Below are 23526 nucleotides of genomic sequence, written 5' to 3'. Positions count from 1 at the left end.
TTTTGTTTTTAAACAAGAACTTTATTAGATATAAATTTCTCACACAACACTTGTTTCTCCAGTACTCGGTAGACGTTGCTTCACTGTCTTCTAATTGAATGTAAACACTATCAAATAGGAGGCCAGCCCCTTGTAGGAAGCTTTTTTCCTCTGGGTACCCACACAGGTCTTTTCTTAGAAGTTCATTAATTTCATGTTGATTGTTTTGTATCTTTTTGGGGGCGCTTATTAAGATCTTCCTTAATTTAAGGGAAATTTTCTTCTATTAGGTCTTTGAATATTTTTTCTGTTCCATTTGTTCCGTTTTTCTTCAGGAACCTCAGTCATGGGTATGTGGACTCCCCTCTCAGCCTTACTGTCTGTCATCTCTCCTCAGGGCACTTTCATCTGTGCTTTTCCATTGTTCTGATTCTTCTCACGCCTGTGCTTGCATCTCTGTTGGCAGTACTGCCCCGTGTGTTGCTGCTTCTAATGTGACTTTTCATCGTTGGTGGTTTTACTGTTTTCCTCTCTAGACTCTGCTAACTCATTCGTTGTCTATTAATTTTTTCAACCTCTTGTAACTCTTTAATTTATTTGAGAGATATGGAAGAATATGTTAACAGGAACTCTTCTACCTCTTGTTACTTAGAGTTTTTCCTTCTTTTTTCTTACTATTAGTATTAGAGCATAGGTTAGATGCCATGCTGTAGTCATTCTTACTTTCAATGTACCCAGTTTTCTCTGGGCTGATTGCTGAAAGTCATCTGCAACATCCGGGAGTTTTATTTCTAGTTTTTGTGTCTAAACACGTTCTCACTGCTGCTGCTGCTGCTAAGTCACTTCAGTCGTATCCAACTCTGTGTGACCCCATGGACGGCAGCCCACTAGATCTGTTCAGTTTCTCTTCCTGGGGACGTGTGTTACTTCAGCCTCACCACAGTGGGAAGTCAACTTGGTTCAGCTATTATTTGGGGACTGAATTTCCTTTTATAAATCGATTTTAACATTTCTCAGTGGATTTAGACTCCCTTCTCTACCCTTCATTAAGTTTCCAAGATTATATTTTAAAGTTTCAGAAAAGCATTTCTGAACGGGCTGCCAGGCCAGACCTAGCTTGTATAGTGATGGCCCCCATTGTGATTTTAAATTTTTTTTTATATTATTTGACAACATTAAAGAAATCACTAGATTACTCCTATGAATCAAGATTTCTGGCCTCTCTTTAAAAACAATTGCCACATCTTCTCACATGGCATCAATTGCTGAATCAGAGTAGCTGCTTTCCCTGTCAGGTATCATACATTCTTTTTCACTTCCTGCCCACCATAGCCAAGTTGTCTAAGGACTATGATTATATGCCTAGAAGTAATTCTTCCTAGACCAGTGGTAACTTTTATCCAGGATACAATGAGGAATGGGGGTTTGTGACTGAGTAGAAGACTGTGAGCCCATGCAGAGAAGGAAGCCCCTTGTCCTCACTCACTAATATCTGTAGGTATTTGAGTTTGTAACCCTGTATTAGAAGAAATTGCTGTGGAAGACAGGCTTTGCATATTGTTTATTTTATAATATAAATTATTAATCTTTTACCTAGTCAGGTTTTCTGTATTGGACTTTTTAAAATGAGACAAGTTACATGGTAATAAGTTAGATAATGCCTACCCCATTTAAAGATTTCACCTTTTAAAATTTTAGTTCCATTTTTAATCCATTGCCTGAAAAAAACAGTTAAAACTGTTCATAGCAGCCATGCTGTGTTACCTCAGTATCACCAGCAAATACTCACTGAAGCCTATTCAGGGCTTCCCTGATGGCTCAGTGCTAGAGAATCCACCTGCCAGTGCAGGGGACATGGCTTTGATCCCTGGTCTGGGAAGATCCCGCGTGCTGCAAGACAGCTAGCCCGTGTGCCACAGCTACTGAGCCTGTGCTCTAGAGCCCAGAGCACAGCTCCTGATGCCCGCCTGCCCTAGAACCCTGCTCTGTGATGAGAGAAGCTCCTCCAGTGAGAAACCTGAGCACCACAACCAAGAGTAGCCCAGTCACCACAGCTGGAGAAGGCCTGCACATAGCAATGAAGACCTAGCGCAGCCATAAATAAATAAAATAAGTCTTCCTTATAAATCTAGTGTGTATAGGTTGTCAGGTGCCTATAAGAGTTAAAGGTACAAAAGATAGAGACATGGCTTTTGTTTTTGAGTTCCTTACAGTCTGGTGGATATAGTGGTCTTGTGGGCCAGTCAAATGCAGAAAAATGAATAATATTGTGGGATTGTTCAGTGACTGAGACACTGAAATACACGGAAAAATGCCTCCAAAATTGCTGAAGTAGATATCAGCTGAACTTGAAAGTGGGATCCCCATAGGCTGAGTTGAAGTTCAGGATTCATACCTAAAAGTATGGCATAGGAAGAAGCACACAGTATGTGAGAAACACCTAGTTTATAGTTTGGCAGTGCGGGAACTGGCAGGTAATTTAGAATGGGCGGCTTAGGAATTGGGCAGTAGAGTTGTTAAAGACTGTTGAGTAGAGATGGGATGTTATGTATGAATTTATTTAAGGTCTGTTTTTAAATTTATATATGGTTGCTAAAAATAATATTGACTTATCTTCTTTTAGAGAATGGTTTTTCTTGCTTTCACATGAAGTTTTGAACCCCATGTATTGCTTATTTGAGTATGCTGGCAAGAACAACTACTGTCTACAGATAAATCCAGCATCAACTATTAATCCAGACCATCTTTCATACTTTTGTTTCATTGGTCGCTTTATTGCTATGGTGAGTCTTGGCTTTCCATTACGTACTTATTTATTTATTTGAATTTTGCTTATTTCAGAAGTATTTTAGAGAAGATTTTTTTTTTGTAACTGATACATAGCATCCTTGGTTATCTGTATTCACAAATTTGGTTACCAAGGAAGTTTGCCTAGAGAGTATCAAAATAAGTTCCTGTGTGAAGATTGTGAATATAGGATTATTGATACAGCCAGTTGGTCTTTAGAAGTCCTTTCATTTAATCCTAATTGTAGTATGACCACTTTTCAATAAGAGGAAAATCTGAGTTGTATATATAATCATTGAATTTGATCGATAATTTTGGAATTTTCGTAGCTTTGCAGAAGGTCTTGTAGGACCATAAACTTCTTGAGAAGTGTTTGTGTTTATATATTTATTTGCACTTTATTATCTATCCATTTATTCAGCAAATATTCATTGCCTGCTATGGCATCATAGTATGAACGGGATGAAACCATGATAAGACACAGTCCTTGTTCTTAGGGATATAAATATTGTTAGAGGGAGACAAATAATGAATATATACTGAGGGAAAGGAAGTGTTGCTCTGTTATTTAATATGAGTAAAGGAGGCCTGTCTGATGGGTAACACTTGAACAGAAATAAGACAGCAAGGGATTGAATCATGCAGATATTTTGGAGAACAACATTCGAGGCACAGGGAACAACCTGAAAAAAATTATCTTGGGTGGAAGTACGTTTTTGAATGAAAATGTCATAGCTGGCCCATAGAGGGAACGTGGTAGGAGATGAGACATAGGCAGTTTGTGGGATCATTCAGAAATTCAGCTAAGGGTTTTGAGCAGGGAGTAGTATGATCTAAGGAACGTAATATGACCATGGATTTGATAAAGCTCAGTTTGCTGCCTTGTAGAAGAGACTGTAATTGAGGGCAAAGGAAAGCAAGAGGAGAAGCAGGAAGACCACTCGCAACAGCTCAGCTGAGAGATGGTACTTGAGTCCTCAGGCTCGGACTCAAGAGCTATAGCCGTGGAGGCGGTGAGGCGTGCTGTGGGTTCTGGATGTATCGTACTTAGAGGCAATCAGGTCTTCTGCCCGTTTAGGGGCAAGATGTGCGAGTCAGGTCTTCTGCCCGTTCAGGTGCAAGGTGTGCGAGTCAGGTGTTGTACCAGACTGTAAGATCTGTGTATCTGGTTGCAGCTGCCATTTCCCAGGATGACAGGGTTGTGACATAGAGGAAATTTGGAGGGGGGAGGGACTCCAGAATTGGGATTTGGTTTAAGATTCTTGCCAACTTTCAAGTGGGGATGTAGAATAGATAGTTGGATACACAAGTCTGGCAATGAGAGGATATCTCAGTAAGACGATGTAACCATTTAAAGAATCAGTGTGGACAGAGAAGTTGTTTAAGGACGCTTATAAGTTGGGGAGATAAGAAGGAACCGGCAAAAGAGCCTAGGCTCAGGAGGAGATAGGAGAATAAATGCAAATGCTTTCCAGAAGACTAAGGAGGAAGGAAGTGTGTGTCAAGAAATAAGTGATCAGCTGTGTCGAATGCTGCTGGCTGATCAAGATGAGGTTCAATAAGTAACTGTTTGATTTGGCCAGGTGAGTGATATTCATGTGCAGTGGAGAGGAATGGTGGATGGGAGGAGCCTCAAGGGAGACTGGAAGGAGAAATAAATACAACTAATCTCTTAAATAGGAAAAGGAGCACGTCAAGGCTGTATACTGTCACCCTGCTTATTTAACTTATATGCAGAGTACATCATGAGAAACGCTGGGCTGGAGGAAGCACAAGCTGGAATCAAGATTTCCAGGAGAAATATCAATAACCTCAGATATGCAGATGACACTACCCTCAGGGCAGAAAGTGAAGAACTAAAGACCCTCTTGATGAAAGTGAAAGAGGAGAGTGAAAAAGTTGGCTTAAAGCTCAACATACAGAAAACCACGATCATGGCCTCTGGTCCCATCACTTCATGGGAAATAGATGGGGAAACAGTGGCTGACTATTTTTCTGGGCTCCAGAATCACTGCAGATGGTGATTGCAGCCATGAAATTAAAAGACTCTTACTCCTTGGAAGGAAAGTTATGACCAACCTAGACAGCATATTCAAAAGCAGAGACATTACTTTGCCAACAAAGGTCCGTCTAGTCAAGGCTATGGTTTTTCCAGTGGTCATGGATGGAAGTGAGAGTTGGACTATAAAGAAAGCTGAGTGCCGAAGAATTGATGCTTTTAAACTGTGGTGTTGGAGAAGACTCTTGAGAGTCCCTTGGACTGCAAGATCCAACCAGTCCATCCTAAAGGAGATCAGTCCTGGGTGTTCATTGGAAGAACTGATGTTGAAGCTAAAACTCCAATACTTTGGCCACCTGATGTAAAGAGCTGACTCATTTGAAGAGACCCTGATGCTGGGAAAGATTGAGGGAAGGAGGAGAAGGAGATGACAGAGGATGAGATGGTTGGATGGCATCACCGACTCGATGGACATGAGTTTGGGTAAACTCCGAGAGTTGGTGATGGACAGGGAGGCCTGGTGTGCTGTGGTTCATGGGGTTGCAAAGAGTCAGATACGACTGAGCAACTGAACTGATGAATCTCTTAAAGGAGCCTCCCTGGTGGTTCAACTGGTAAAGAAGCCACCTTCAGGGTGGGAGCCCTGGGTTGGGAAGATCCCCTGGAGGAGGGCATGGCAACCTACTCCAGTATTCTTGCCTGGAGAATCCTATGGACATAGGAGCCTGGAGGGCCACAGTCCTTGAGGTTGCAAAGAGTCGTACACTACTGAGCAACTAAGCACACACACGCAAAATCTCTTAAAGAAACTTTCAATAAAGGATTAAAAAGATACTGGGCAGTACCATGAAGTATATATGGAACCAAGAATGGGAGGAGAATAAAACATACGCTGCCGATGATCAGTAGGAGAAGAAGGAATTTGATGAGGTCAGAGAGATGGGGATTTGGGAGCAGTGACCTTGAATAGGAGAGCAAGGGGGAGATGTGTCCAGTGCACAGAGAAGTCATAGCTTCTCCACAGTAGGAGTACATAGATTCAGATACTGTTAGGTTTGTGCAAATGTAATTACGGTTTCAGACAATAAATTTTAATTCATTATAACTAGACTTAAACACATCTTTATTAATCAGAATAGAAACCATTACAATCAACACATTTTTGCCAATGAGAAATAAGTTTGTTTATTCCTGTAGCATAAAAATCCGTGCTTCAGAATTCCACGAACTCTTGGAAAGCATCTTCTGCCTCCTGCTGGTTGTGGAAGCGTTCTCCCTGCAAAAAGCTGTCAAGATGCTTGAAGAAGTGGTGGTCGGTTGGTGAGAGGTCAGGTGAATATAGTGGATGAGGCAAAACTCCGTGGCCCAATTCGTTCAACTTTTGAAGCATTGGTTGTGCAATTTGCAGTCAGATGTCATCAGACATTGTCATGGAGAAGAATTGGGCCCTTTTCTGTTGACCAATGTTGGCTGCAGGCATTGCAGTTTTCAGTGCATCTCATCGATTTGTTCAGCAAACGTCTCAGCTGTAATTGTTTTGCAGGGATTCAGAAAGCCATAGTACATCTGACTGGCAGCAGACCACCAGTGACCAGTACCTCTTTTTGATGCAAGTTTGGCTGTAGGAAGCGCTTTGGAGCTTCTTCTCGGTCCATCCACTGAGCTGGTCATCACCAGTTGTCATAAAATCCACTTTTCTTCACACATCACCATCTGGTTGAGAAATGGTTCACTGTTGTTGCACAGAATAAGAGAAGAAGACACTTCAAACTGAAGATTTTTTAAATTTTCAGCCAGCTTATGAGACACCCAGTTATCGAGCTTCTTCACCTTTCTCATTTGCTTCAAATGCCCAACGACTATAGAATGATGAGCTTTGAGTTCTTCAGCAGCTTCTTGTGTAGTAAGAGGATTGTCTTTGATGATCTTCTCAGCTAGTCATTGTCAACTTCTGATGGCCAGCTACTACGTTTCTCAACTTCGAGGCTGTCGTCTCCTTTTTAAAATTTTTTGAACAACCACTGCGCTGTGCGTTTGTTAGCAGTTCCAGGCCAAAGTGCATTGTTGTTGTGAGGTGTCTGTGCTGCTTTACGACCCATTTTGAACTTGAATTAAAAAAAAAAAAAATCACTCAATTTGCTTTTTGTCTAGCATCATTTCTATAGTCTAAAATAAGTATACAGTAAACAGCAAGTAATAGTCATTAGCAAAAAAGAAGACTATAAAGCGAGAAATGTGCATTAAAAGGATGTTTAATACAACTACATTTATTTAGAATGTATTCCAACATCAAGTGGCAAATTTCAACATTGCAAAAACTGCAGTTCGTTTTGCACCAGCCTAATACTAGTGAGCAGGTGTGGGGGAAGTAAAGAAGTTCTCTCGTGGTGGCTGTTTCCTTGGCGAGATGGAGACCACGTTCATTAGTGTAGAGTGAGGAGACGAGGTTTGAAGGTACATGGGAGAGTTGGCCAAGTGGTTAAGGTGATTGTGCTCTGAAGGTCCAAGGGAGTAACTTTAGTGACAGACGATGGAATCTAAACCGAGTAAGGGGAGGACTTCCCTGGTGGCCGAGGAACTAAGACTCCTGAGCTTTCCACTGCAGAGGGTGTGGGCGCCATCCCTGGTTGGGGGAACTAAGATCCCACATACCGCATGGTGTGGCCAAAATTTTCAAGAAAAACTGAGTAAGGGGAGAAATAACTTCATAAGCGGGCTGAGTGACAGTAACAAGCTAACAAGTTCCCTGGATTTTTTTAGATCCCAGTGGGGTCAAAACTTGCTGGTGTTTACTGCTGAAGGTGGTGAGCTGGAATGTCAGGAGCTCTTTGGAATTCAGTTTATGAAGGAATTGCAGTCAGTGCTAATAACAGTGTCAAGGGTATGGTGTTGAGAACATTCAACTAAGTTAAAGACTAAGATCACAGAAAGGATTAAAACATGCGAGGGTAGTAAAAGAATCATCAGTGCAGATCATGAAATCTTAAAAATGATGACGGTCTTTTTGAAAAAGCGTGGGACTGAATGAGTAAAGGGGGGAAACCGGAAGATCTAAGGGTGACTGCAGTGAGGAAGCAGTGGGTGGTGAGCCATGAACGTAGAGGGCTGGCATGGTCTTGCATGCTGGGGCAGGTAAGGGAGGTGAAATTAGTGATGAGAAGCAACACACACCCACTCCCAGACTTGGTGACACGGGGATAGGAGAGAGACAGCCAGCTCCCTGAGAGGATTTGAGAGGAAACAGGATCCTCAGAAAAATGCCAGATTTTTGTTAGAAAAAGATGCGAAAGGATCTTCAAAGGATGAATTGAGAATGTGGGGGATTTTGCTAATGATGGACCATGAGCTTGAAGAGGACGAAACATAGTAGGATGGTTTTGAAAGTTAGGTGAGATGTGAGACACGGAATCAGGTTTCACAGTAGACAGGCGGATGGTGGTGAGAGTGAGAGAGCTGCAGGTCTTGGGCGCTCTGCATTGGCCATTGTGGAGGCGAGACAGGGCCAGTCCTGAAGCTCTCTCAGCAACTGGGATGAGAACGGAGTTGGGGAGGGGTCTTCCCAGGTGCACAGGGACCCCCAAAACGCCTTCTTTTCTGTGTCTAGTGGGGTTAATGTAACTCATGAAACATATTTAAAAGTAGGAGTTTTATAAGGCTCCATTATCATCCTCTTTAAAGTTATTGACAGGGCATCATATAGCTAAGTGTTTGACCTCAGTTAAAGAGATACTGTTTTCACTCTAAATTTGTTTTTCATACTTAGCATCTTATAGAATATTTTTTTTTTTAGTTTTCATGATTCCAATCTTTTAGTTTTCATGATTTATACAGGTTAATTATTAAGTACTTTTTTGCCTGCAAAGCCTTATGATACCTCTGTTATCATTGTGCCCTGAATAGGAAAATTGCTCCTTTGTAAATTTTTTAAATTTTTTGTTTTTTCTTGGCAGGCACTCTTTCATGGGAAGTTTATTGATACTGGTTTCTCATTACCCTTCTACAAGCGTATGCTAAGTAAAAAACTGACTATTAAGGATTTGGAATCGATTGATACTGAATTTTATAATTCTCTTATCTGGATAAGGTTTGAAGATTTATCTTTCAATACGGTATTTTCTTGAAACCAGTTTTACATATTTTGTTAATTAGTGGTTGTATCTCTCTATCACCCAGAGACAACAACATTGAAGAATGTGGCTTAGAAATGTACTTTTCTGTTGACATGGAGATTTTGGGAAAGGTTACGTCACATGACCTGAAGTTGGGAGGTTCCAATATCCTAGTGACAGAGGAGAACAAAGATGAATATATTGGGTAAGGTGATGGTCCCTACTTTCTACAGCTGCCAGAGCGCCTTAGAACTGTCTCTCCATACCCTTGTCTTTACGCCTTGTTTGCTCCTCGGGGAATGTTCCACATTCATTCCCTCTTTCAGTGATCCTTTTCAATTATTTTTTCTCTGCTCAATATTCCTCTTAATTTATAAACATGTTGCAAAAGCACTCAAAAATTCAAATATAATTTTTGAAAAAACCCACTTCCCTTGCCTCTGAAATACATTTATTTAAGTTCTTCCCAACAGTACTAACATTCTTGAAAAAAAGTGTATATGATGACCTCCACTTTCCCGCTGCCACTTGCTGTATTGCATGGTACCTTGTCTGGATCAAAAATCAGAGAACATTGGTGCTAAAGAAGGGCTTTCCAAAGCCCATGCACTTCTTCATTTCTAGATGAGGAGGTGGAGGCCCTCTGTAGATAGTAGGAAAACCAAGTCTGGAGCCGCACCTGACTAGCACTGCAGTACTCATTCTTATTCCATTTCACTTTCCCTTTTTAACTTATTCTTTTAATAGTGCTCACCACAACTTCCAGTTTGAAACTGTGCTCACTTGAATTCTACACTCCGTACAGCTTCCTGATTTTCTTCACTTTCTCTTTTAATGATGGTTAAGAAGTACTCTGTGTTTTAAACCCTTTTACCTTACATAGAAAATACCATCTTTTTAAATACCATCTTTATTTTCAGTTTAATGACTGAGTGGCGTTTTTCTCGAGGAGTACAAGAACAGACCAAAGCTTTCCTTGATGGCTTTAATGAGGTTGTTCCCCTTCAGTGGCTGCAGTACTTTGATGAAAAAGAATTGGAGGTTAGGATCTTTTATTATGCTATTATAGGGAAAGTTAATGGGAGGAGGGTCTGTTGTTATGCTTCTATAATAGAATGTCCGCAAGCTTTAAAAACATATGGCACCATCTTCAATCTGCTCTGATTCATCGAAATGTTTAGGGGGTATAAAACTCCAGCACTGAGTAAGGGTCTTAAGTTCTCCCAAATATGATGCTGTCATAGCGCAAAATCATCAATCATGCCAACTCTTAGGGCTCCTGAAAAGTGCAAACTTATTAATAATTGGGGGAACTCAAGTAGGGGAAATCATACAATATTTGTCGTATTGTGACTGCCTTATTTCAGTTACCATAATGTATTCATGGTTCATCCATATTGTAGCATGTATAAAATTTTTTTGCTTTTTAATACTGAATATATATAATATACAGGTATACATATATAACATATATGTATATATTTTCAGTATTTACTCTATGTATGTAAGTAACATATATATCCTGGAGGAGGAAATGGCAGCCCACTCCAGTATACTCACCTGGAGAATCCCATGGACAGAGGAGCCTGGTGGGCTGCGGACCATGGGATGGCAGAGTCAGACACGACTGAGTGACTGAACAGCAGCAACAGGCAGATGGTGAACAGTGAGAAAAGGCAAAAACACGTGACACTGGAAAGTGAGCTCCCCAGGTCGGGAGGTGCCCAATGTACTACTGGAGAAGAGTGGAGAAATAGCTCCAGAAGGAAAAAAGAGGCTGAGCCACAGCAGAAGCAACGTCCAGCTCTGGATGTGTCTGGTGGTGAAAGTAAAGTCTGATGCTATAAAGAACAGCAGTGCATAGGAACCTGGAATGTTAGGTCCATGAATCAAGGTAAATCGGAAGTGGTCAAACAGGAGATGGCAGGAGTGAACATTGACATTTTAGGAATCAGTGAACTAAAATGGACCATATTGGGCAAATTTAATTCAGATGACCATTATATCTACTACTGTGGGCAAGAATCCCTTAGAAGAAATGGAGTAGCCATCATAGTCAACAAAGGAGTCCAAAATGTAGTACCTGGGTGCAATCTCAAAAACGACACACTGGATCTCAAAAACGACAGACTGGTCTCTGTTCATTTCCAAGGCAAACGATTCACAGTATCACAGTAATTCAAGTCTATGCTCCAACCACTAATGCCAAAGAAAAGCTGAAGTTGACAGGTTCTGTGAAGACCTACAATACCTTCTAGGACTGACACCGAAAAAAGATGTCCTTTCCATCACAAGGGACTGGAATGCAAAAGTAGGAAGTCAAGATACACCTGAAATAACAGATAAGTTTGACTTTGGAGTACAAAATGAAGCAGGGCAAAACCAAAGAGAGTTCTGCCAAGAGAACACACTGGTCATAGCAAATACCCTCTTTCCAGCAACACAAGAGATGACTCTACACATGGACATCACCAGATGGTCAATACCAAAATCCAATTGATTATATTCTTCACAGCTGAAGATGGAGAAGCTCTATACAGTCAGCAAAAACAAGACTGGGAGCTGACTGTGGCTCAGATCATGAACTCCTTATTGCCAAATTCAGACTTAAATTGAAGAAAGTAGGGAAAACCACTAGACCATTCAGGTATGACCTAAATCAAATCTCTTACGATTATACAGTGGAAGTGACAAACAGATTCAAGGGATTAGATCTAACAGGCAGAGTGCCTGAAGAACTAGGGGCAGAAGTTCATAACACTGTACAGGAGGCAGTGATCAAAACCATCCCCAAGAAAAAGAAATGCAAAAAGGCAAAATGGTTGTCTCAGGAGGCCTTACAAATAGCTGAGAAAAAAAGAGAAGTGAAAAGCGAAGGGGAAAATGAAAGATATACCCATCTGAATGCAAACTTCCAAAGAATAGCAAGGAGAGATAAGAAAGCCTTCCTAAGTGAACAATGCAAAGAAACAGAGAAAAACAATAGAATGGGAAAGACTAGAGATCTCTTCAAAAAAATTAGAGACACCAAGAGAACATTTCATGCAAGGTTGGGCACGATAAAGTACCGAAACGGTATGGACCTAACAGAAGCAGAGATTATTAAGAAGAGGTGACAAGAATACACAGAAGAACTATACAAAAAAGATTTTAATGACCCAAATAAGCACAATGGTGTGATCACTCATCTAGAGCAAGACATCAGGAAGTGCGAAGTCAAGTGGGCCTTAGGAAGCATCACCACCAACAAAACTAGTGGAGGTGATGGAATTCCAGCCGAGCTATTTCAAATCTTAGAAGATGATGCTGTGAAAGTGCTACACTCAGTATGCCAACAAATTTGGAAAACTCAGCTGTGGCCACAGGACTGGAAAATGGATTGAGTTTTCATCCCAATCTCAAAGAAGGTCAGTGCCAAAGAATGTTCAAACTACTGCATACTCATTTCACATGCTAGCAAAGTAATGCTCAAAATTCTCCAAGCTAGGCTTCAAAAGTACATGAACCATAAACTTCCAGATGTTCAAGCTGGATTTAGAAAAGGCAGAGGAACCAGAGATCAAATTGCCAACACCCAATTTGATCATCGGAAAATCAAGAGAGTTCCAGAAAAACACCTGCTTCACTGACTAGGGTAAAGACTTGAACTGTGTAGACCACAACTGTGGAAAATTCTTAAAGAGATGGGAATACCAGACTGCCTTACTTGCCTCCTGAGAAACCTGTTGCTTCTATGCAGATCAAGAAGCAACAGTTAGAACCGGACATGAAACAATGGATTGGTTCCAGATTGGGAAAGGAGTATATCAAGGCTGTATATTGTCACTGTGTTTATTTAACTTTTATGCAGAGTACATTATTGAAGTGCCAGACTGGATGAAGTGCTAGCTGGGATCAACATTGCCAGAAGAAATATCAATAACCTCAGATATGCAGATGACAACACTCTTAGGGTAGAAAACAGAAAGGAACTAAAGATCCTCTTGATGAAGCTGAAAGAGGAGAGTGAAAAAGGTGGCTTAAAACTCACCGTTCAAAAAACTAAGATCATGGCATCCAGTCCCATCACTTCATGGCAAATAGATTGGGAAACAATGAAAACAGTAACAGACTATTTTCTTGGGCTCCAAAATCACTGCAGCCATGAAATTAAAAGACGCTTGCTCCTTGGAAGAAAAGTTATGACAACTTAGACAACGTTTTAAAAAGCAGAGTCATTACTTTGCCAACAAAGGTCCGTCTAGTCAAGGCTTTTCGTTTCTCCAGTGGTCATGTATGGATGTGAGAGTTGGACTGTAAAGAAAGCTGAGCACCGAAGAATTGATGCTTTTGAACTGTGGTTTTGGAGAAGACTCTTGAAAGTCCCTTGGACTGCAAGGAGATCCAACCAGTCCATCCTAAAGGAGATCAGTCCTGGGTATTCATTGGAAGGACTGATGCTGAGATGAAACTGCAGTACTTTGGCCACCTGATTCAAAGAGCTGACTCATTAGAAAGATCCTGATGCTGGGAAAGATTGAAGACAGGAGAAGAAGGGGACAACAGAGGATGAGATGGTTGGATGGCATCACCAACTCAGTGGACATGAGTTTGAGCAAGTTCTGGGAGATGGTGGAGGATAGGGAAGCCTGGCGTGCTGCAGTCCATTGGGTCACAAAGAGTTGACTGATATATCAAGAAGGTCCCAACTAATATACATAATACATTTATGTGTGTATTTTCTTTACCCATTCATCAGTCACTGAATCTGTGTCTTCATTCCACCTTTTGGTGATTGTGAATAATGCTGCTATGTACGTGAGTGTACAGAATACTCTTTGAGACCCTGCTTTCAGTTCTTTTGAGTAAATACTCAGCAGTGGTATCGCTCTATCAGATAGTAATTCTCTATTTAACTTCTTGAAGAACCACTGCCGTTTTCCATAGCAGCTGTACCATTTTCCATTCCCACCAAATGTATATAAGCCTTCCAGCTTCTCCACATCTTTGCCTATACTTGTAATTTTCTGTTTTTGTTTTTAATAGTAACAATTCCAGTAATAATAGTATGAGGTGGTAGCTCGCTGTGGTTTTGATTTATGTTTCCCTGATGATTAGTTATTGTGAATTCTCCAAGTCTCCCCCATGCAGATTAGAAGGTAGAGAAGGCCATTTAGGAAAATGGTTGCATTTCCCCTCTGCCACCTTTTGGGGGCAGTATGTTAACTTCAGCCATCTTGCGTCCTCTGTTAAGAAACTTGGTTTGTCCACGTAATCAAAATGTGCATATGAAAAAATTAGCATTTTAAGTTTTATACAGTAATAGTCCTATGTGGGACTTAGCCTTCTAGAAACTCTGACACGGGAAATACATGAAAATCAGGACAGACTGTGTAAACCTTAGTTAATGGCTCTTTCCTAACAGCTTGCTTACACAAGTTAGCAGAAATGCAGTAGAAGAATGGAAGATACTTTTTAGAGTAGTATTAATCATTTTTTAAATCACAAACTCTATTAAGAATCTGAAGAAAATGAAATAATCTTGCACCCTCAAAATGCATACATCTAAAATACTTGGTACCCTTGGTTAAGAACTGCTGTCTCAGGGGTCTCTCAGCGAGAGAGGGGTGTTACGACAAGAGCCTGACATCAGAACGGAGAGGGAACTAAGACAGCAGATAAAGAAAGATGTTAACAGGTGCACACTTTTATATCACCCTTGGCAGCGCTTGCAGCCTTCTCACAGCACACCTTGTGAAATAGTCTGGCTGCATGATAACTGTCTAACACAGATAAGGAGACTAAAGGCCTAACTGCCTGCTGATTTGCTTTTAGCTCACAGTACAGAGCTATGAGGAAATAGAAATTTGTTTCGTTTTGTCTTGTCTTTCTCTTGTTTCTTCTTCTACTCCCATTCATTGTCTCTTTTAACCATGAATAATACCACAATAAAGAATACTTACACCATTATCCAAAAGAATGGTTATCCATAATCATGCCCCTTTTTACAGGTTAAAATCTGTTTGTAAGAAGATAAAACAGTCATTCTGTATAAAAACTCTTCATCACACTAGGAATAGAAGGCAGCCTTCTCAGTTTGATAAAGGGCATCAACAAAAAAATAAATCCTAACACCATTCTAATAGTGATACCTCGGATATTTCTCACTGAGATTGGGAACTCAGTGATGTCCACCCTCACCACTCGTGTTCTACATTGTGCCAGATTCCAAAGCCAGTGCAATAGGCAGAAGTAGAAGCAAAAAGCATAAAGTTTGGAAAGAAGTAAAACTGCCTTTATTCACAGATGGTAACATGATTGTCAACTTAGAAAATCCTAAGGGACCTACCAAAAAACAACTAGAAATGATAATGAATTTTAATAATTCATTGTAGGATGCAAGCTCAGTTATTTAAAAAATCAATTGTGTATCTTCTGCATGCTAGCAGCAAACATTTAGAAATTGAAACTTCAAAGTTTCATTTACTAAAGCATTCAAAAAAATGAACAAATTTAGCCAAAGGCATGTAAGAACTCTATCCTAAAAACTGGAAACATTGCTGAGAAAAAATTTTAATAAGTGGAGACATATTTCATTCATCATGTGTATTGGAAGATTCAGTATTGTAAATATCAGTTTTCTCCAAACAACACAATCCAATCAACATCCTGGTAGAATTTTCTATAGAAATTGATGGGCTAGTTCTAAAATTACAAGGAAATGCACAGGTTCTAGATTAGCCAAAACAATTTTGAAAAAGAATAAATCTTACACAGTGTTTACTACCCAATGTCAAGGATTTTTATAAGCCATAGTAATTAAGATAGTGTGATATTTGTGTGAGGATAAACAGGTCAGTGGAACACTTTAATTAGAGTCCAGAATAGATCCACATATATATTGTCAATTATTTTCATCAAAAGTACTAATATATTTTGATGAGGAAAGGGGAAAAGTCTTAAACAAATGATTCTGGATTAACTTGATATTCATATAGAAGAAAATTAATTTTGACCCCAAGTCAGCTCATAAAGATTAATTTGAAATAAATTATGAACATAAATATAAAAACTAAAAATAGAACATAGTAGAAAAATATGAGTCTAGATGGAAGTGTCTTAGGAAGAACACAAGAGGATGTTAGACTTCATCAGAATTAAAACCGTCTCTTCAGAAGATGCTGTCAAGTAAATGAAAAGGCAACCTACCTGCTGAAAGAAACGCTTGAGACAAAGGTGTTACATCTAGACTATATTAAAAACCTGTCACTTCAATAAAAATACAATTTTTAAGTGGACAAAGACTCACTTCATTAAAGAAGCTCTATTGATGACATATAAACACGGGGAGATGCTCACTAATCATTGGGGAAATACAGATTCAAACTAAATGAATTATCACTGTTAAACATGCCTCAGCCTTATGCCCTAGTGGTTCCACTAGTAGGTGTTTACTCATGTGGAATGAAATATATATGTTAACAGAAGAACTTTTCCATAAATGTTCATCACAGTTTTATTCATCAAAATAAAAAATTTGAAGTAACCTAAATGTCCATCAACAAGAGTATGGGTAAATAAATTGTTGTATATTTACATAATGAAATACCACTCAGCAATGTGAAAGAACCACTGGTAGCCATCAGCCATCACAGTGTGGATGAATCTCATAAACATTGTACTGGCGAGAAAAGAAAACAGAAAAGAGCGGATGAGTGTAGTCTGTCTGCTGTGTTGAGAAATCTAACCTGTGGTGAGGTCACTGAGGTGGTTGGTTAACAGGTATATACTGCTGTCAAAATGCATGTAACTCTGTACTTAAAATATGCACGCTTTATTGTGTGTAAATTATAGGTCATAGTTGATATGAGAAACGAAGTACAGGTTATTAGGCCCAAAATAGTTTTCATCCCATATATAATAAACTAGAGTTATTTGAAAATTTTACATATCTAGAAGATTTTATTCTCAAAGCCTGGATAGATGAGTAACAGGAGGTTAGTATACTTTTAATTTAAAATAGGTAAGGTGGCATAGATTTAAAAAAAGAAGAACCAGAAATGTATGTTTAAAACTTATTTGTAATAGATGTGATTTGGGATATATATGTCGTAAAAGTGATTGTTTTTGTATAGCTGATGTTTTTCTTGAAGAATAGTTACTTTTGAATGTTTTTAAGTTCAGTAAACATGAATAAGATAAGAACCGAAGAATTCTGCATGTTAAATTGCCACACAATTTAGTCAGACTTGCTTTACTGTGATCGTTATTTGATGTACACATAGCCATTTGATAGAATGATGCATGTGCATAGCTGGGCATTAGCAGATTTCAGTCCTGTAGTTGCTCTCTTCTCTGAATCTTTGCTCTGACCTGATACCGTGCTCGTTCCCCAGGTTATGTTGTGTGGCATGCAGGAGGTCGACCTGGCAGATTGGCAGAGAAACACTGTGTATCGCCATTATACCAGAAACAGCAAGCAAATCATTTGGTTTTGGCAGGTATTTGCTTTTATCTTCTTGACACTAAATACTGAAAGAGAATGTTTTCTGATGAAGTGGTGATTTGCAAACAGTTAATTTTTAAGGTTGAGACTGCTTTTGGACACGGTATTTAGTCTTTGAATTTTAAATTAGAAGTGGATAGTGTAATACTTGTTAAAGGATTTTCCATTTCTTATTTCCTAAATGAAAGAACAAATGACCATCTTTAAAGAATAGTTTAATGGTAATGGTTTTAGGTATAACATTTTTTTTTCTAGTAGTATGAAAGTATTCTATAAATTCTACTTAATTTTGGAAGTAAAAGAGGAATATGTTTTTAATGAGAAAGTCAATGAAAATACTTAATTCCTCTAAAGGTGATAATATGCCAGCAAATTAGAACAATCTAGAGGATAATGTTCAAGAATGACTTTTCTTCTCTTTCCTTTCTCTCTCCCCCTCTCCCTCCTTCCCTCTTTGTCCATCAGGGGAACTGAGTAAATAAATTGTAATATATCCGTTCTGTAATTCCACACCTTTTTGTCATTCTTTTTCTTAATGCAAATTAACAAAAATATTGGAGAATAATGGTTTTCAATACAGTATTAAGGTTAAAGGGAAGTTGTATCTATTACTTGGCTTAAAGGAGAATATCTATTCTATCTAGACGAAGTGTCTGCTAGTGTATGAACACAGCCTCTGAGAAGGTGGCGGGCGGCTGGGCAGAGAGCCGCCCTGAGGCAGAGGTGTGCGCGTGGGCTCCCCGCTGCGCCCTCCTGCTGCCTGAGGTCCACACCACCTGCACAGGTTATCTGTTGCAAAAAGTAAAGGAAAAGTAGGAGTAACTCTGTTTTCAAACCTAAGACATCAGAATTGCATCCATATAGAGTATGTGCAGACTTCCCTGGTGGCTCAGGCGGTAAAGCATCTGTCTACAATGCAGGAGACCTGGGTTCGATCCCTGGGTTGGGAAGATTCCCTGGAGAAGGAAATGGCAATCCACTCCAGTACTGTTGCCTGGAAAATCCCATGGACAGAGGAGCCTGGTGGGCTACAGAGTCGGACCGACTGAGGGCACTTCCACAAGAGTATGTGCAGGTGTCTCTAATCTTCCCTTTTGGCTCTTTACCAGCTTCCTTGTTCCTTTTGTTCCCTGACACTCCCTTTGGGCATTTCTTTCTGTATACCTGAGGAGCTTAAGTGCTGGCTTATGTAAATCCAAATGAATAGTTGTGTTTTCTAAATGGGATTTCCCTGAAGAAGGAAATGGCAGTCCACTCCAGTATTCTTGCCTGGAAAATCCCGTGGACAGAGGAGCTTGGCGGGCTATGGCCCATGGGTCACAAAGACTGAGACAAGACTAAGCAACTTCACTCACTCAAATGGGGTTTGTTCTGGGGAAGGTGGTGAGATTTATGCCAGCCCTGTTCATCTCCATTTCTGTCTTGATGAAACATGTTGCCTCAGCACAATTCTGTGCAGAAACATTATTTTTCGTATTTAGCACAACATTTTGTCTTATTATTAGCTAAAGTTTAGTCTCTTGTTTTTAAAATACATTTCTACTGTCACACTGTCCCCTAAGTTCCTTGCCTTCTGTTGTAAGACACTCAGAGCAATTCAGATCAGGATTTCACATTACCTGTCTGTGTCTACTTTGAAAAGAAATAGTCCATGAAGAGATATATGTTTAGAAGAATGCATACTTTGGGTTCAAGTATGAAGAACACAGTTGGGAAAGTGGTGTTTAGTGAAAGAAAATACCAGAAACTGCTGAGAGTGGCAGTTGAGAAGGGTTTGTTCACCGTCAGGAGCTTGCAGGGTAGTCAGCTGAGGTCAGGATAGCAGAGCTTTAGAGCTCATTCAGACCTCAGTTCAAATGTTAGTTCCGCCACTTAGTAGCAGGTTGAGAAGGACAAATTCTTTCACCTCTCCAGGCCTCCATTTTCTTTTTTTCTGATTACTTGTTTATTTTTGACTGTGCTGGGTCTCTGTGGCTGCACACGGGCTCTTCTCGAGTTGCGGCGAGCAGGGGCTCCCCTCTGGCTGTGGTGCACAGGCTTCCAATCGCGATGTCCTCTCTGTCGCGGAGCACAGGCTCTGGTGCGCAGGGGGCTTCTGCAGTCGTGGCCTGTGGGCCCAGAGGTGTGGCTCCTGGTCTCTAGAGCACAGGCTCAACAGCTGTGGCCCCCGGGCTTAGCTGCTCCGTGGTGTGTGGGATCTTCCGGATCAGGGATAGAACCCGTGTCTCCTGCATCAGCAGACGGGTTCTTTGCCACTGAGCTACTAGGGAAGCCTGGCCACTGTCTTCTTTCATGTATCATGGGGATGCTAATGATAGTGCCTGTCTCACAATATTGTCGTTAGGGCCAAATACACAAAAAGCATATGGTGCATCCTCTGTTTTCATTTTCCTCCTAAAAATAGGAAATTGGGCTTTGAAATCAGTACAAGAGTTACAAGTTAATTTAAAATTAGAAATAGAATTTTAGTACAAATAATTTTCACCAGGTCGTAAAGTAAACTTGATTTTGTTACACAGTTTGTGAAGGAGACAGACAATGAAGTGAGAATGCGACTACTGCAGTTTGTCACTGGAACCTGCCGTTTACCTCTAGGAGGATTCGCTGAACTCATGGGTAAATGCAGTTTTCTCTGTAAATAATTTTGTGATAATGCGTTTAGACACACAGCAGACTTAAGCCTAAGGATTATTCTTCTGTGCTTTATGTAGGACATCTACTGAAAGAAAGACAAATTAATGCTTAATATCAAGTACATTTGTAAGATAGGTATGAAAGTCTGCTCTCAGAGGCTTTGTGAAGGGAGTACAATTCTGTAGACACTGATCTTTCCACTTTGTGATTCCTGTTGCTGGATCTCTGCAGCATTAAGAAGCTTCTCTGGGCAGAAGCCACTTACATTGTAGTTAATTCTGTATCATTCATGTTGATTCTGTGAAGTGTTCCTGTTTGACTAGTTGTCAAAACTAGTTTTGACTAGTTTTTAAGTCAAAACTTAAAAAGTTTAAAGGACCAAATGAATTTTGTCATATTTTCCTGATTTAGGAAGCAATGGGCCTCAAAAATTTTGCGTTGAAAAAGTTGGCAAAGACACCTGGTTACCAAGAAGCCACACGTGGTAAGTTCAAAAATCTGAAATAGTACAGTGACTGAGTATAATTGTTGATTCATTAAAGTAGTCAGAATTTCAGTTTTTACTGATTAATATAGCACTCTATAACTAAACACTTTAGAGTGACTGGTTAATATAAATACTCGAGAAATGTATCAATTGATTCAAAAAATATTTAAAGTCCCACTAGGTGTAAAATAAGATTGAAGTGCTCCCTGCCTTTTATGAAGTTGGTGCCCCATTGGGGATGGGCACAAAAGACAAACAGGTCATCACCTCTTTACAAATGATAGGGGTCCTTTAAACCAGGAGACCAGCTGGAGAGGAATTCCCACCAGATTGGGTGGTCAGGGAAGTTTCTTGAAAACAGTGATGTTTAAGTTGAGTTTGATGAATAGCATGCTGTGGGAAGAAATGGGGAGTGTATACTTTGTATAGTCATTTTGTACGGAAATAAAAAATGACTTGGTATGAATGGAACTTAATGATTCTGAGGAGGAAGATAAAAGAATTTGGAAATGTGGGCAGGGGCTACATTATGTAGAGGTTAATAGACTATGATGAGCAATTAGATTCTAAATACAATTAGAAGCCATTGAGGAGTCTTAGATAGGAAGAGATCTCAGAAAAAGGACTCTGGCAGCTCGGGGAGGGCGGGAACTGGGTGAGTGAGAGCAGGGAGGTCAGAGCTGTTAGTCATCCAGACAGAAGATGGAGATGGCCCGAAGGTATGTGTGGCTTTCAGGAGGTCAAAGCCAGTTTTCACACTGTCCCTTTTTGCCTTTTTATTGTTCTGACATTTGCACTGTGGTACCAAAGTAATGGTGGGTCAACAGCTGTTGCCTTAGCACAAGTCGAGGCAGTGACACCAAACTGCTGTCTCTGCATTTTTCAACACCACACATTTGAAGTTTAAAAAAAAAAAGAAAAGGCCAGGCTTATTGAAAGTTGTTGATTATGAAGTAGTAAAAACTATTAACTTTATTAAATCTTGACACTTGAACTATGTGTGTAGTTTTTTTTAAATATTCTGTATGACAAAATAAACGGCAAGTGCATAAAACACTGGGTTTTGTCTTGCGAAGAAGCTCTTAGACAGTTGTCGAGTTGAAAGCTGAAGAGCTTGCTTTTTTTGTGAAATGCTGTTTACTTGAAAACATAACAGACTGTTTCATTCAGTCTTTTTTCTTGAAAATTAAGTAAAAGCTCATCTTTTTAAGGAAAACAACTAACAGCATTTGTTGGTGATATAACATTGAGGTTTCATACAAAAATCAGAATTTTGGAAAACTTGTATATTCAGCTTTGCAGCTTCCCAAGACTAATACTTGAAAATTCGTTATAACTGGATGAACCTATATTTCCAAATAACTGATACATGATGTTATAAACTTATGCATGAGAAAAACATCCAAAGTGCAAAATAAACCAATAGATTTCATATAACAGAATACAAAGGGTTCTGTGATATGATTTCAAAACCCATATTATGCATAACCTTATCAAACTTAGTATATTATCAAAGAATAATATCCACAATTATCTGGGAAAAAATTACTTGAGTACATCTCTGTTTTCTAATTGCATATCTGTATGGGAACAGTTTTCATAGAATCTAAAACAGTGCAGTTTCATAGTATAAACACATAGGTATTAGAATCCAGATGTCTTCTATTAAACCAGACATTAAAATGATTTGCAAAAATATGAAACAGGGTCACTTTTTTCACTACTTTTTTGAAAACAGTCACTTTTTTCATAAAAATAACTTGCTTTCATTCTCACAGTAAATTATTTGTAAAATTTATGGTAAATATCAATAGCTATAATTCACATAAACAAAAAGCTCTTTGGATTTCTCAATATTTTTAGATGTGAAAAAGGATCCTGTTCACCAAAAACTGTAAGGAACACCAGGTTAGATTAACTTGGTGAGTCCAATGCAGGAGAGATTGTTGAGGCAGGGGACAGAGAGTTCATAACGAAAGGAGATGGAAAGAATTGGGATTCTGAGTGTGAGTTAAGGAATTCACTTTTGATGAAAACGAGAACATTTCCTTTGTTGTAACAGAAGAGGAAAAAAAGTTGAGTTAAATTACAGATAGATTTTAGATTTTGTGAAGGAAAAAAAGAGTTGATCACCTGTTGATTTTTTTTCCTCCAAGTATTTATAAGGTGAAGCCACTGGCTAACAGTGAAGAAGGGAAAGACTTGGAAGGAGAAAGAAAGGGAGAGTTGTCAGGGGCGAGACAAGTGTTTCTAGAGAAACATAGCTGCGAATGCTGGGCAGTGCTGGATTGCCCACTCGGATCTAGTAGTTCACGTGAAGTCGTCAGATATCCCCTGCAGTAATTGTCAGCTGATAAGGTGCAAGGAATGAAAAAGTACAAGGCTGAATTCATTCAGAGTTTGAGTAAATTCAAAAAGGAGAGATAAGATTTTAAAGTATTTGCATGGTAGTGATTATAAGGATGGACCATGACCTCTATAAATTATTAGGTTGGTGCGAAAGTAATTGCAGTTTTAGACCGTGAATTTTAAATCATTGTAACTAGGCTCAGACACATCTTTATTAATCAAAATGGGAACCATTACAGTCAATACACTTTTGCCAGTGAGAAACAAGTGTGTGTGTTCCTATAACGTAAAAATCCATACTTCGGGATTAGATGAACTCTTGAGGAAAGCATTTTCTGCCTCCTGCTGGTTGTGGAAGCATTTTCCCTGCAGAATGTTGTCGAGATGCTTGAAGAAGTGGCAGTCAGTTGGCGAGAGGTTAGGTGAATATGGTAGATGAGGCAAAACTTGGTAGCCCAGTTCGTTCAACTTTTGAAGTGCTGGTTGTGCAGTGTGTGGTCGGGTGTCGTGGAGAATTGGGCTCTTCCAGTTGACCAATGCTGCGTGCAGATGTTGCAGTTTTCAGTGCTTCTCATCAGTTTGCTGAACATACCTCTCAGATGTAATGGTTTCACTGCGATTCAGAAAGTGACTGTGACCTTTTTTTTTTTTTTTTTTTTTGTATTTGACCATGACTCTAAGTTTGGCTTTGAGAAGT

General features: G+C 39.6%; 1 protein-coding gene across 1 annotated transcript in view; it reads left to right on the top strand.

Annotated features, from left to right (window-relative positions):
- The window catches only part of WWP1 (WW domain containing E3 ubiquitin protein ligase 1), a 95723-nt gene that overhangs the window by 65543 nt on the left and 6654 nt on the right, over positions 1 to 23526 (top strand). The window contains exons 16-22 of the mRNA XM_068983256.1: positions 2603 to 2762; positions 8716 to 8849; positions 8939 to 9079; positions 9795 to 9915; positions 17250 to 17354; positions 19879 to 19975; positions 20405 to 20477. Coding sequence (XP_068839357.1) covers positions 2603 to 2762; positions 8716 to 8849; positions 8939 to 9079; positions 9795 to 9915; positions 17250 to 17354; positions 19879 to 19975; positions 20405 to 20477 — 831 coding nt within the window. The remainder of the gene's footprint in view (positions 1 to 2602; positions 2763 to 8715; positions 8850 to 8938; positions 9080 to 9794; positions 9916 to 17249; positions 17355 to 19878; positions 19976 to 20404; positions 20478 to 23526) is intronic.

The sequence above is a fragment of the Capricornis sumatraensis genome, chromosome 11 (assembly GCF_032405125.1).
Source record: "Capricornis sumatraensis isolate serow.1 chromosome 11, serow.2, whole genome shotgun sequence".
In the NCBI taxonomy this organism is placed as follows: Eukaryota; Metazoa; Chordata; class Mammalia; order Artiodactyla; family Bovidae; genus Capricornis; species Capricornis sumatraensis.
This window is presented reverse-complemented; position numbering and strand designations above follow the sequence as displayed.